The sequence below is a fragment of the Oryctolagus cuniculus genome, chromosome 2 (genome assembly GCF_964237555.1).
Source record: "Oryctolagus cuniculus chromosome 2, mOryCun1.1, whole genome shotgun sequence".
Classification (NCBI taxonomy): Eukaryota; Metazoa; Chordata; class Mammalia; order Lagomorpha; family Leporidae; genus Oryctolagus; species Oryctolagus cuniculus.
The window spans coordinates 97,953,621-97,969,135 of record NC_091433.1 but is presented as its reverse complement, the minus strand read 5'-3'; the positions used below and the strand labels follow the sequence as shown (position 1 = coordinate 97,969,135).

Here is a 15,515-nt window from a genome sequence, read left to right as displayed (position 1 = left end):
CATTTCAGGAAGCCAATGGATATACTATGAACCTGTGACAGTTGTTGGTTTGCATTTTCATTGAGAGATCACAAGTTTGCTCAAAAATCTTTTTTATTTAGGATATAAAAACTTCATGGATTTCATAAATGCAAATTTAGGAATATAGTGCTTCTTCCCACACTACTCTCACTCCTACCCACACTCCCACCATTTCCTCCTCCCTCTCCTGTTCACATTCTTATGTTTTACTAAGATCCATTTTCAATTAAGTTTATAAATCTAAGATTAACACTACACTAATTAAAAATTGAACAAATAGTAGGGAAAAAAACCTGTTCCTTAACAATTGAGAAAAAGATTGTTAAAAATCATCACATCTCAAAGTGTGAATTTTATGTCTCTAGGTTACCTTTACCTTTCAGGCACTCTAATATTTGTATTTTTGAGACTTGCTTATTTCTCTAAGTATACTGTATTTCAGTTGCATCCATTTTGTTCCAAATGATAGCATTTCATTTATATCTTGTAATTTCTTTATCAAGTCTTCAGTTGATAGACATTTTAGTTGAATTCTTATCTTAGCTATTGTGTATGGAGCTGAAATAAACATTTGGATGCAGAAAAATCTTCCATATGCTAATTTTCTTTACTTTGGGTCAATTCCCAAGAGTGGGATTGCTGGGTCATATGGTAGGTCTATATTCAGATTTCTGGGGTATCTCTATACTGCCTTCCATAGTGGATGCACCAGGTTACATTCCCACCAGCAGTGGATTAGGGTGCATTTCCCCCCACATCCTCACTTGCCTTTTGTTGTTGATTTCTGTATGAAAGCCATTCCACCTGGGGTGAGGTAAAACCTCATTGTGGTTTTCATTTGCATTCCCTGATGGCCTGTGATCCAATGTCTGTTGGCCACTTGAATTTCTTCTTTTTTTTTAACTTTTATTTAATGAATATAAATTTCCAAAGTACGACCTATGGATTACAATGGCTTCCCCCCCATACCGTCCCTCCCACCCACAACCCTCCACCCTCCTACTCCCTCTCCCCTTCCATTCACATCAAGATTCATTTTTTATTATCTTAATATACAAAGATCAGCTTAGTATACATTAAGTAAGGATTTCAACAGTTTGCTCCCACACAGAAACATAAAGTGAAAAATAATAGATGATTTTTTTTAAATGATGATGAAATCAGATCAGACCTATTGTCATGTTTAATCCCAGTGAGAGTCTAGTTGGGAATTGATAATTTCTTTTCTTTTTTTTTTTAACAGAGGATCCGTTTAGTATGCATTAAGTAAAGATTTCAACAGTTTGCACCCCCATAGAAACACAAAGTGAAATATATTGTTTGAGTACTCATTATAGCATTAAATCTCAATGCACAGCACATTAAGAACAGAGATCCTACATGAGGAGTAAGTGCACAGTGACTCCTGTTGTTGACTTTACCAATTGACACTCCTGTCTATGGCATCAGTAATCTCCCTATGCTCCAGTCATGAGTTTCCAAGGCTATGGAAGCCCTCTGAGTTCTCCGACTCTTATCTTGTTTAGACAAGGTCAAAGTGGAGGTTCTCTCCTCCCTTCAGAGAAAGGTACCTCCTTCTTTGAAGACCTGTTCTTTCCACTGGGATCTCACTCACAGAGATCTTTCATTTAGGTCTTTTTTTTTTTTTTTCCAGAGTGTCTTGGCTTTCCATGCCTAAGATACTCTCATGGGCTCTTCAGCCATATCCGAATGCCTTAAGGGCTGATTCTGAGGCCAGAGTGCTGTTTAGGACATCCACCATTCTATGAGTCTGCTGAGTATCTCGCTTCCCATGTTGGATCACTCTCCCCTTTATTCTATCGGTTAGTATTAGCAGGCACTAGACTTGTTTATGTGCTTCCTTTGACTCTTAGTCCTTTCATTATGATCAATTGTGAACTGAAATTGATCACTTGGACTGGTGAGATGGCATTGGTACATGCCACGTTGATGGGATTAAATTGGAGTCCCCTGGTATGTTTCTAACTCTACCATTTGGGGCAAGTCAGCCTGAGCATGTCCCAAATTCTACATCTCTTCCCTCTCTTATTCCCACTCTTATGTTTAACAGGGATCACATTTCAGTTAAATTTCAACACTTAAGAATAACTGTGTATTAATTACAGAATTAAACCAGTCATATTAAGTAGAGCAGACAAAAAAACTACTAAGAGGGATAATGTATTAAGTTGTTCATTAACAGTCAGGGCTATGCTGATCAAGTCACCGTTTCTCATAGTGTCCATTTCACTTCAACAGGTTTCCTTTTTGGTGTTCAGTCAGTTGTCACCGATCAGGGAGAACATATGGTATTTGTCCCTTTGGGACTGGCTTATTTCACTCAGCATGATGTGCTCCAGATTCCTCCATTTTGTTGCAAATGACTGGATTTCATTGTTTCTTACTGCGGTATAGTATTCTAAAGAATACATATCCCATAATTTCTTTATCCAGTCTACCGTTGATGGGCATTTAGGTTGAATTTCCTCTTTTGAAAATGTCTCTTCAAGTGCTTTGCCCATTTCTTTACTGTTTGGTTTGTTGTTGTTGTTGTTGAACTTCTAGAGTTGTATATGAATTCTGGATGTTAATTTTCTATTAGTAACGTAGTTTGGGAATATTTTATCCCATTATGCTAGTTACCTCTGCACTTTGCAGAGTATTTATTTTGCAGTACAGAGGCTTCTAAATTTGATGTAATCTCATTGTCAATTTTGACTTTCATTGCCTATGCTTCTGAAATCTTTTCCAATAAATCTTTGCCTATGACAAAGTCATTCATATTTTCCCAATTGTTCTCTAATAATTTGATGTTATTGGGTTATAGATTTAGGTCTTTGGTCCATTTTCACTGGATTTTTGCGTAAGGTGTAAGGTAGGAGTCTTGCTTCACACTAATGAATGTGGAGACCTGGTTTTCCCAGGACCATGTGTTGAAGGGCTGTCCTTGATTCAGGGATTGATTTCAGCTCTTTTATCAAAGACAGATGGCAGTATATGCACAGATTGATTTCTGGAGTTTCTATTGTGTTGCTTTTTCTACCCATCTCTTCTTGTGCCAATACCAGGCTGTTTTGATTATAATTGCCCTGTAGTATGTCTTGAAATCTGATATGTGATGCCTCTAGCTTGGCTTTTGTTATATAATATTGCTTTAGCTATTTGGGGTCTTCTGTGCTTCCATATGAACCTCAACATCATTTTTTTCTATATCTGAGAAGATTGTCATTGGTATTTTGATTGGTGTCACATTGAATCTGTAAATTCTTTCAGTACTGTGGACATTTTGAGGATACTGATTCTTCTAATCCATGAACATGGAAGATTTTTTCCATTTTTAATATCTTTTCCTTTTTAATGTTTTTTAATTATCATCATCAAGATTTGATGCTCTTGGTTAAATTTATTGACATATTTAATTTTTATGGACATTGTGAATGGAGCTGATCTTAGAAGTTCTTTCTCAGCCATAACATTGTCTATATATTCAAAGGCTATTGAAGTCAAACTATCTTTATTTACAGAGATGTTGTTCTCTGATACAGGGTATCCCAAAGACTCCACTAAGAAAGTATTTCAACTTACAAAATTGTTTAGAAAATGGCAGAATATTAAATTACACAAACTTAAATATCTATGAATTCTTCTTGCAAGTTTTTTGTTTAAAGTTGTTCAGACTATTAAGCCAATGTATTCCTTTTCCCTTCCATGTAACATTTTTATCTTTTCTGGATTTTGACCATCAATGTATGAAATTTTCTGTGATGTATTTCTGGAAGTCACTATAATACAATGTGCAAAATGGAATGATATCTTCATGATTTAACACGCTCAATTTTTTAAAGAAATATTTTTATCTTTATTCTGAACACTTTTTCAACAAATAACTTTATATCTGCTTTCTTAATCAATTATTATACCTGGATATTCAGTTTTTTTATTTATTTTTATTTTTTTAACTTTTATTTAATGAATATAAATTTCCAAAGTACGGCTTATGGATTACAATGGCTTCCCCCCCATAACGTCCCTCCCACCTGCAACCCTCCCCTTTCCCACTCCCTCTCCCCTTCCATTCACATCAAGATTCATTTTCGATTCTCTTTATATACAGAAGATCAGTTTAGCATACATTAAGTAAAGATTTCAACAGTTTGCTCCCACACAGAAACATGAAGTGAAAAATAATAGATGATTTTTTAAATGATGATGAAATCAAATCAGACCTATTGTCATGTTTAATCCCAGTGAGAGTCAAGTTGGGAATTGATAATTTCTTCTTCTTCTTCTTTTTTTTTTAACAGAAGATCAGTTTAGTATACATTAAGTAAAGATTTCAACAGTTTGCACCCCCATAGAAACACAAAGTGAAATATACTGTTTGAGTACTCATTATAGCATTAAGCCTCAATGTAGAGCACATTAAGGACAGAGATCCTACATGAGGAGCAAGTGCACAGTGACTCCTGTTGTTGACTTAACAAATTGACACTCCTGTCTATGGCATCGGTAATCTCCCTATGCACCAGTCATGAGTTTCCAAGGCTATGGAAGCCCCTTGAGTTCTCCGACTCTTATCTTATTTAGACAAGGTCATAGTCAAAGTGGAGGTTCTCTCCTCCCTTCAGAGAAAGGTACCTCCTTCTTTGAAGACCTGTTCTTTCCACTGGGATCTCACTCACAGAGATCTTTCATTTAGGTTTTTTTTTTTTTATTTTTTTTTTTGCCAGAGTGTCTTGGCTTTCCATGCCTGAAATACTCTCATGGGCTTTTCAGCCAGATCGGAATGCCTTTAGGGCTGATTCTGAGGCCAGAGTGCTGTTTAGGACATCCACCATTCTATGAGTCTGCTGAGTATCTCGCTTCCCATGTTGGATCACTCTCCCCTTTATTCTATCGGTTAGTATTAGCAGGCACTAGACTTGTTTATGTGCTCCCTTTGACTCTTAGTCCTTTCATTATGATCAATTGTGAACTGAAATTGATCACTTGGACTAGTGAGATGGCATTGGTACATGCCACCTTGATGGGATTGAATTGGAATCCCCTGGTATAGAAAACCTACTCTTAAGAATGAGTTTATTATTCAATTAATTAAATATTTATACTCTGTATAATGTCAATACATTTTTAATGGTGCATTCTAGCTTGTTGCTAGAGCAGTGCTTTTCAAACCATCTGTAGGAAAGGACCAAGATTTTCCTATCCCATGGTAAATTGATATTTTGTAAAATAAAATAAAATGAATAATAATTACTATAAAAGTGAAATTCTGGGAGGACCTGAAAAGTGTAATCTTGCTTTTTCATTTTAAATTAGTTGCTCCACAAAATTGACAATTGCTTCTCATGACAATTACCATGTTTTTAAAACACCTGCAACCTTTATATTTTGTTGCTGTCTTTGAATATATTACCACCACAAATACAGATTTAATGTTATTTGAATGTTCTATTTTTAGGTAATTTCTCTTTTCTCCTGTCACATTAGTATTGTTTCAAACAAAATACTCATTCCTTGTCACAAAAATGTCAGCATATTGCTTTTCACTTCATAATATTTGCAGCACTTTAGAATTCTTTTGATCCTTGACTTTCTGCATTCCATCTGCATATATCTTTAATATCCTAGTTTAAGTCAGTATTTTCCTGGTGAAATGGAGGCCATCTTGCTAGGGTTTACATTGTGAGGTCATCAGCTTCTTCAAAGTTCTGTAAGTTGTCTTGGCAACTTTCAAGTACACAGTTTCTCAGAGACATCTTAGGATGGGGTAATCATTCACCTCTTCCAGGTAATATATCGTGTATATTTTATGGATGTTTGTGGGACTGTAAATTTCCCTTTAATTGGGAAAACTAAAGTAGTTGAAGACTGTTATGGTAAGTGTCATTGTCTTTGATTTTCTTTTTCTTGAGTCTTTACTTTCCTTTTTAATATGTTGTAATACTCAATTTATCACCAATTAATAAAATTTATCATTTGTCCCACCGAATTAATCATTTCTACTCACTTAATCAATATATTTCAATTCATAAAACATCCAATTTTTATGTTTCATCTTTCAGATTACCATTACCCCTGTGTGTGTTTTAATATCCTAGTCTGTTTATCCTTCTTTATGAACCTGTAAACAAATTAAATTTTGACTATGAAGTCATGAACTCCAGCAAAATTATTTAAGCTCTACTGAAAATTGTGATGCACATATATTTTGAGAAATCTTGGCACCCCTGAAAATTCACACTGTCCAGGTAATCCATTTTAGAGCCATCTTATCTTATTTTCTTTTTAAAATATTTATTTATTTGAAGAGATACACAGAGGAGAGAAAGAAATCTACCATCTTCTAGTTTACTCCACAGATTTTTCAATGGCTTGGGTGGATCTGGCTGCAGCCTGGAGTCAAGAGCCAGGAGCCAGGAGCCAGGAGTTTCTTCCCATCGCCCACATGAGTTGCCGGTGCCCAATCACTTGGGCTATTTTCCACCGCATATTTCAGGCCATTAACAGGGAGCTGGATTGGAAGTGAACCAGCACAAATGTGGGATGATTGTTTTACAGATGGCAGTTTTATCTGCTGCACCAGGATGTTGACCCGCATGAACAATTTTTTAACTTACATGAAATGTATGGGACTCTATAATTACTATTGATGTATGAGTGTTACAGTAGAGGAGGTACAGCCACTGGCCTCATTGAATATTTTTCTGCTAACTTCTTTGAACTTTTTTGATTTCCATTTTGTATTTTTTCATTCATTTTCCTTTGTAGAGTAATTGTAGTCATATAGTTTCCAGCCAAACTTTTACCTAATTGTTCTATTATTTCTGTGAAATTACTCTTTCTTATAATATATTTGATTTTGTAACATCTCCAGCATCCTCCTTTAATTTTCTTGTCTGGTCTTGTAACTATCACCTATGTATATCTTAATAATCTATTCTATGCAAATCCTTCCACTGTGAACTTCAGGTCATTTTTCTTGGTGTTTTCATTATGAGGTTATCAACTGCCATAAAATTGTGTAAGTTGTTCTGGGAATTTTCATGGACACAGTTTTTCAGAGCCATTTCAGGAGAGTCTAGACAATGCCTCCTACACAGCATCATATTTCTTGGTAATTGTGAATACTTATGGAATTGTGAGATTACCTTTGATTTTTTTGGAAATGTCCGTAGGTTACTTCTAAATCCATATATCTTACCTGTGTTATTATTCTAGCAGGTGATGTTTGATTTATATCTCATGGAAAATTTTTATTTGTTTTTCTTTTTACCTTAATTACAATAGTATATGTTTTAAATAGATTTTATATATTTGAAAGACAGAGTTACAATGAGAAAGGAAGAGAGAGAGTGAGAGTGAGAGATAGAGAGAGAGAGAGAAAAATCTTCCTTCTTGGTTCACTCCCAAAATACCCACAAAGTCTAAGACTGGGCCAGACTGAAGACACAGTACAGAAGATTTTTCCAGGTATTTCACAGGGGTGCAATGGACAAAGAATTGGTCTATCATCCAGTGCTTTACCAGACACATTATCAGGGAGCTGGATCAGTGTGGAGCAGCCAGGACTCAAATTTGTATCCATATGGGGTGCCAGCACTACAGACATTTACCCTACCCACTTTGCCACAATATCAGCCTCAATAGTCTAGTTTTCAACAGTTTCTTTATATCCTTGTCATTCTATCATTGTTACTAAAATTATTTATTTATTCTCATAGTAATTATAATATATTTTACTTCAAAACTTTTTTTTTTGTTTTTGCATTTGAGTCTATAGCTAACACCTATATATCTCTTTTTTTTAAAGATTTTATTTATTTATTTGACAGGTAGAGTTACAGACAATGAGAGGGAGAGACAGAGAGAAAGGTCTTCCTTCTGTTGTTTCACTCCCCAGATGGCCACAATGGCAGGAGCTGTGCCAATCCAAAGCCAGGAGTCAGGTGTTTCTTCCTAGTCTCCCATGTGGGTGCAGGGGCCCAAGCACTTAGACCATCTTCTACTGCTTTCCCAGGGTATAGCAGAGAGCTTGATTGTAATAGGGGCTGCCAGGACTAGAACCTGCTCCCATATGGGATGCAGGTGCCTTAGGCAGAGGATTAAACTACTGCACTACAGAGCTGGCCCCCTATATATTTCTTTAACTTGGTATTGTAAGCCAGTCTTAGCACTGTGAATGCATGGTCATCATGGTTGAATTTTTCATTATGAGATCACCAGCTTCAAAAAAATTATAGTTTTTGTGGCAACCATCATGGACATGTATTTTCAGAGATGTCCTAGATTCATCTGATAATTCATTCTTGCAGTTAACAAATACCCTTAATGATTATTAGAGACTTTTCAATTGTTGAAAGTTTTGATGAATAGTTCTATATACATATTTCCTTTAAGAAAATTGTGGTTAGGAAAGAAAAAATAAGATTATTGTGGTAAATTATATGGTCTTTGATTTCTCTTTTCTGAAATATATTATTTGTTTTCCTTTTTAAATGTACTTATAATAGTCTGTTTTAGAGTAATGTCATATTCTCTTTTCACACAATTATTGTTTAAACTAAAATTATTCATTTATTCTCACAGTAATTATAAGTGAATTTTATTTCTTCTTAAATTTTTATCGTATAAAAAGAACAGATTTCATGAAGTTTATAGATACAATTCCAGGAAAATGACCACAATTTTCCCCCTCCCTCAATTCCCCCTCTGGCTTTCTTTTTTCTTTATTTTTTGCAATAACAATTAACATGTACTTTATAATCACAGATTTAATGCACCAGTAATGACAATATTCAACAAGTAAAAAGTAGGAAAACCATTATTCCACAGGAAGATAGAGAAGGTCATAAACAATGAGTATATCATAATGTCAATTTCATTTTTATGCATTTTGTTTGTTGTATCCTACATTAACTCCAACATATAAGAGAAAACATGCATTGCCTTTTTTTGTCACTGGCTTATTTCACTAAGCATAATGGACTCTAGTTGCATCCATTTTGTTGTAAAAGTTGGGATTGCATTCTTTTTTTATGACTGAGTAGTACTCCATTGTGTATATATGCCCTATTTTTATTTCATAATATATTTTTTAAAGATTTATTTCTTTATTTGAAAGGCAGAATTACAGAGAGGCAGGGAGAAGTCTTCCTTCTGCTGCTTAACTCCCCAGATGGCTGCAATGGCCGGAGCTGTGTCAATCTGAAGCCAGAAGCCAGGAGCTTCTTCCATGTCTCCAATGTGGGTGTAGGAACCTAAGGACTTGGGCCATCTTCTACGGCTTTCTCAGGCTATAGCAGAGAGCTGTATTGGAAATGGAGCAGCTGGGACTCAAACCAGCACCCATATGGATGAAGGCATTGAAGGCATTGTCTTTACTCACTGCGCCACAGCACCAGCCCCTCATAATATTTCTAACTCTTTAGTTTTGTCTTTGATATTATGTGTTTTATCTATATATCACTAATAACCTTTTTCAATATGAGGTCATCATTTATATCAAAACTGTAAACTGTCCCTGCAATCTTCATTTACACAAATCTTAAAGCCATCTTAGGTCCCACCAGTTATTCACCTCTTCTTGATGACATTTTTTTAAAAAACTTTTTCTCAATTGTTGGGGAACTTTGAATTTTCCTATGATTTTTAAACTACCCAATTGGGTAGTTTAAAAAACCCATGTACCATCATCTTTCATATATGAGTATTCTCAAAGAAATGGGATTGTTTTACCTTCTCTTTATTTCCCATTTTAAATGTAATTTTAATTATGTATTTTTCAGCAACTGCTTTTACAATTGTTTGTCATTCTATTATTACTCTTACCAGATTACTCATTTATTCACACATAATAATCCCTAAGTTATCATGCATACATATTTTCAGAATAATCTTAAGCCTTCTGATAATTCACTGTTTTCAGTAATATATTTTTACTTGTTCTCAATATTTATAAGATTTTGCTTTCTAAGAGTTTCAACAGGAGGATTGCACCACATCTTCCTGAAGAAGGTTAAGAACAAAAAGATGCACCTGGAGTTTGCCTGGAGCCCTCTGCGCGTCTAAGCTCGGGTGGGATCTGGGGTCCTTCGCTGGAAGCTGCTCTTGCTGAATGCAAATAGAAACCAGGCCAGCTCTCCTCAGTGGACAGTTGGTTACCTACCAGAGGTGTCTCCTACTGAAGGTATCCTTGGTGATACTCTAAGCCATAAAAAGACAACTTGCACCCAAGTTTGTCTGACATGTACCCTGTCAAGTGTCCATGATGCTGGGTCCCGAGGGAGGTGAAGGCTTTGTGGTCAAGCTCCATGGCCTGCCCTGGTCCTGCTCTATTGAGGACATGCAGAACTTTCTGTCCGACTGCACAATTCATGATGGGGCTGCAGGCGTTCATTTTATCTACACTAGAGAAGGCAGGCAGAGTGGTGAGGCATTTGTTGAACTTGAATCAGAAGATGATGTCAAAATGGCCCTGCAAAAAGACAGGGAAAGCATGGGGCACCGGTACATTGAGGTGTTCAAGTCTCACAGAACCGAGATGGATTGGGTGTTGAAGCACAGCGGTCCAAACAACGCTGACACCGCTAATGATGGCTTCGTGCAGCTTCAAGGACTCCCGTTTGGATGCACAAAGGAAGAAATTGTTTAGTTTTTCTCAGGGTTGGAAATCGTGCCAAACGGGATCACTTTGCCTGTGGACCCCGAGGGCAAGATTACAGGGGAGGCCTTCATGCAGTTTGCCTCTCAGGAGCTAGCAGAGAAGGCGCTAGAGAAGCACAAGGAGAGAATAGGGCACAGATATATTGAGGTATTTAAGAGCAGTCAGGAAGAAGTGAGGTCATACTCAGATCCTCCTCTGAAGTTCATGTCTGTTCAGCGACCCGGGCCCTATGACAGGCCTGGCACAGCCTGGAGGTATATTGGCATTGTGAAGCAGGCAGGCTTGGAGAGAATGCGGCCTGGCGCCTACAGCACTGGCTATGGAGGCTATGAGGAGTACAGTGGCCTCAGCGATGGCTACGGCTTCACCACTGATCTGTTCAGAAGAGACCTCAGCTACTGCCTCTCAGGAATGTATGACCACAGATACGGAGATAGCGAGTTCACAGTGCAGAGCACCACCAGCCACTGCGTCCACATGAGAGGGCTGCCATACAAAGCGACTGAGAACGACATCTACAACTTCTCTCCACTTAACCCGGTGAGAGTCCATATTGAGATCTGCCCAGATGGAAGAGTGACGGGCGAACCTGATGTGGAGTTTGCCACCCACGAAGAAGCTGTGGCAGTGATGTCGAAAGATAGGGCCAATATGCAGCACAGATACATAGAACTCTTCTTGAATTCCACAACAGGGGCCAGCAACGGGGCCTACAGCAGCCAGGTGATGCAGGGCATGGGGGTGTCCGCAGCTCAGGCCACCTACGGTGGCCTGGAGAGCCAGTCAGTGAGCGGTTGTTACAGCGCTGGCCATAGTGGTCAGAATAGCATGGGTGGATATGATTAGTTTTGTAGAAGCATTTGAGTTAATTTCAATCAAATTTTCAGAGGCAGCCAGCAAGCCGTGAAAAAGCAGTTATTACCCTAGAGGAAGCTGTGGAACCCATTTTGCACCATGAGTTTGTGAAATCTGGATTAAAAATTACCTCTTCAGTGTTTTCTCATGCAAACTTTTCTTCTAGCATGTGATATTGAGTAAACTAAAACTATTTTCTGCTTTTCTCGATTAACATTTTAGTAGTATCCTTCTGAGTGATGTTATCTGAGTTAAAGTAGTTTAAGTATGTTAAATAGTGGATCTTTTACACCACACCACAGTGGACACCTTGGGGAGATGTACTTTTGTGGAAAACTCAAAGGTGCTAGATCCCTAATTCAAAGAGAAACATTTCTCATGTTTGTTCATTCTAGTTTTTATTTTCATTTAAATCTTTTAGGTTAAGTTTTAAGCTTTTTAAAAGTTAGTTTTGAGAATTGAAACACAATGCTAATACTGTTGGAATTGGTGAGGCCTTGACTTAAAACTTTCTTTGTGCTGTGATTTCCTTTGGGGTGTATTTTGCTAAGTGAAACTTGTTAAATTTTTTGTTAATTAATTTTTTTTCTTAAAATAAAGACTTTTTCACAATAAAAAAAAGAGTTTCAACAGAATATTTGTGTCATGTTTTATTTATTACTATTCAGGTAAATGGTGACATATATCATTGATTTATGTTTCCTGGAAAAGATTTCATTTGTTTTCCCCTTTTAATGCATGATGGACTGTTTTTAGCACCTTACCTGACATTGGTTTTGCACACCTCATTCCTTTTTTTTTTTTAAGTTTTCTTTATTTAAAAATCAGAGCTATAGGGATGGGAGGTAGGAGGGGAAGGAAGAAGGGAGGGAGAGGAGAGAGAGAGAAAGGGAGAAAAAGAGAGAGGAAGAGAGAAGGGAGAGAGATAGAGGAAAGAAGGAAAGAAGGAAAGGAAGGAAGGAAGGAAGGAAGGAAGGAAAGAAGGAAGGAAAGAAGGAAGGAAGGAAGGTAGGAAGGAAGGAAAGAAAGAAGGAAGGAAAGAAGGAAGGAAGGAAGGAAGGAAGGAAGGAAGGAAGGAAGGAAGGAAGGGAGGGAGAGACCATCCATCTGCTGTTTCACTTCTCAGATGGCTGCAACAGCTAATTCAGATCCAGGTTGAAGGCTAAGAATTTCATCTAGTTCTCCCACAAGGATGGCAAGGGTCTAAACCCTTAGGCCACCTTCCACTCCTTTTCTCGGGTCATTAGCAGAGAGTTAGATCAGATGTGGGACATCTGCCCATACAGGATGCTGGCATCACAGGTAGTGTCTTTGACTTATTAAACCATAAAGTTAGCCTCCACTCTTGTTAACAAATTGTTTATTTTTCTCACAAATTGTTTATTTTTCTCACAGTGATCACAATATTATTTTACTGCATTTGCATACCTTTATCATTCTAGTTTATACCTTAGCATTATACGTATTACCTTTGTGTGTCATAGTATCTAGAAACCAGAGCATTCCATGCTATCTTGTTCATTGTGATTTTATCAATGCTGTGAAGTTATAACTACCTCACAACCTTTATGTACACATTTTTTTCAGATCAATTTAATGTGATACCTGGCTGTTAACTCTTTATAGGAAGCATTTTGCAGATATTGCTGATATTTTGGGGGATCAAAATGTACCTCTTATTATTGAAAGTAACATAGTTCTACATAGTCAAGGCTTTTAGTTTTTTAAAGATTTATTTTAAGGGCAGAGTGGAAAAGAAAGATGGAGGAGGGAAATTCCATGTATTTGTGCACTCATCTAATTGCCACAGCAACTGGGACTGAGCCAGGCCTAAGCCAGGAGCCAGAAACCCCATCTGGAGCTTTGATGTGGATGGCAGGAAATGGATTATTTAGGCCATAATCTTATGCCTCCAAGGTACATTAGCAGAAAGCTGGATCAGTAATGCAGAATAGATTGTACTTCTACCAGGCATCACAGTGATTGATAAGAGCAAGCCCATTGGCTTAATCCACTGTACCATAACATCATCCCCCAGACATGCTTATTTTACTTATGTAAAATGGTATGATCTTTGGTATAAATATGTTGGATTTTCTAGCATTCATTTTTAATGCAACAGTAACAATCTGTGCTTCTGTAACTGTATTAGATTATTTTTATTTCTCCTCCCAAGTTATTTTTCTTACATTGATAATAATTTGCTTTTCATAATTGCATGACTTTTTAAATTATAGCTATTATCGGGGCTGGTGCTGTGGCTCACTTGGTTAATCCTCCTCCTGCAGCTCCAGCATCCCATATGGGTGCTGGTTCTAGTCACGGTTGCTTCTCTTCCAATCCAGCTTTCTGCTGTGGCCTGGGAGGGCAGTGGAGGATGGCCTAAGTGGTTAGGCCCCTGAACCCATGAGAGACCAGGAGGAAGTACCTGGCTCCTGGCTTCAGATTGGTGCAGCACCAGATTTAGCAGCCATTTGGGGAGTGAACAGAAGGAAGACCTTTCTTTCTGTCTCTCTCTGTAACTCTACCTGTCAAATAAATTGTAAAAATTATATCTATTATCAGTACATATTTTAATGTCTTAATCTGAGCAAGCCCAACACTATGTGTTTAGCTTGGTTAGCATTTTGTGAAGTCATCAAAACACTCAAATTCTGTAGGTTTCGTTAACTCTCACGTACATAGTTTCTCACAGATATGTTAGTTCTAAATTTTGCCTTTGATTTTTAAAACTTCCACACTGTAATTCAAGATGTGTGAACCTTTCCTTTCATATATTATAGAACATGACATGATCTGTGTTATTTAAATTTTGGGATTTTTTCATAATTTCTGATATTGATATAATTGTGTTGAACTATTTATCAGAAAGTTCCCTATGTTTACTTTTCACACCATTATTTCCCCTTTCAAATTACACATTACTTCACACAGTAACCATAACATATCTTATTTCATAGTGTGTGTTCATTTTTACTTGTGTCCGTAATCACAACATGTTTTTATAACACATTCATCACTTTTATTTTTACTTTACTTTTTTAACCTGTTGTTATAACCTGTGTATCACTAACATTCTAGTAAGCCAGTGGTGATACAGTGACTTTGTTTCAGACTTGCTTTGCATTTTCATTGCTCGAAGCTCTGTGAGTCCTCCTGGGAAATTCATGTGTATACAGGAGTCCTAGGCCAGGTGTATTTACTCTTCCTTTCTAATTGACACATTTTTACCTTTTCCAGATTTTTATCATTGGAATATGAATTTTCCATCATACATTCCAGACACTGCTATATTTCCTGTAATATACCATGTAACATGGAAAGATCTCATGATGATTTTAGGTACTCCATTTAAATTTTTTTTTTTTACTTTTTTATTTTAAAGATAGATTTAGATACATACAGACAGAGGGAGAGACAGAGGGAAAGATCTTTCATCTACTAGTTCACTCCCCAGGTCTTCACTATGGCTGGAGCAGAGCCTATTCAAAGCCAATAGCAAAGAACTTCTCTAGGTCCCCCAAACAGGTTCAGGGGCTTATGTTCTTGGCCCATTCTCTCCACTGCTTTCCCAGGCCATAACAGAAAGCTGGATTAGAAGACTAGCAGCCAGGACATGAACTAGGACACATCTGGGATGCTAGCACCACTGGCAGAGGCCTAGCCTACTACACTTCAGCACCAGGCCCTAAGAAATACATTAAACATTGTTGTAACAGACACTTTTTCACCAAATACCTTTATGCTTGCTAATTAATTTTTTTAACTTTTATTTAATGAATATAAATTTCCAAAGTACAGCTTATGGATTAAAATGGCTGCCCCCCGATAACGTCCCTCCCACCCGCAACCCTCCCCTTTCCCACTCCCTCTCCCCTTCCATTCACATCAGGATTCATTTTTGATTCTCTTTATATAGAGAAGATCAGTTTAGCATACATTAAGTAAAGATTTCAACAGTTTGCTCCCACAC

The 15,515-nt window shown here is 37.2% G+C and overlaps 2 protein-coding genes across 3 annotated transcripts in view; both read left to right on the top strand.

The window, feature by feature from the left end:
- LOC127488448 (ESX-1 secretion-associated protein EspK-like) overlaps positions 1 to 15,515 on the top strand; it is a 131,621-nt gene that overhangs the window by 33,045 nt on the left and 83,061 nt on the right. The gene's annotated exons all lie outside the window — the stretch shown is intronic.
- Positions 9,907 to 12,116, top strand: LOC108175850 (heterogeneous nuclear ribonucleoprotein F-like). Its single transcript, XM_051837810.2, is given in 1 exon segment — positions 9,907 to 12,116. A coding segment is annotated over 1 exon segment (1,245 nt). The 5' UTR covers positions 9,907 to 10,288; the 3' UTR covers positions 11,534 to 12,116.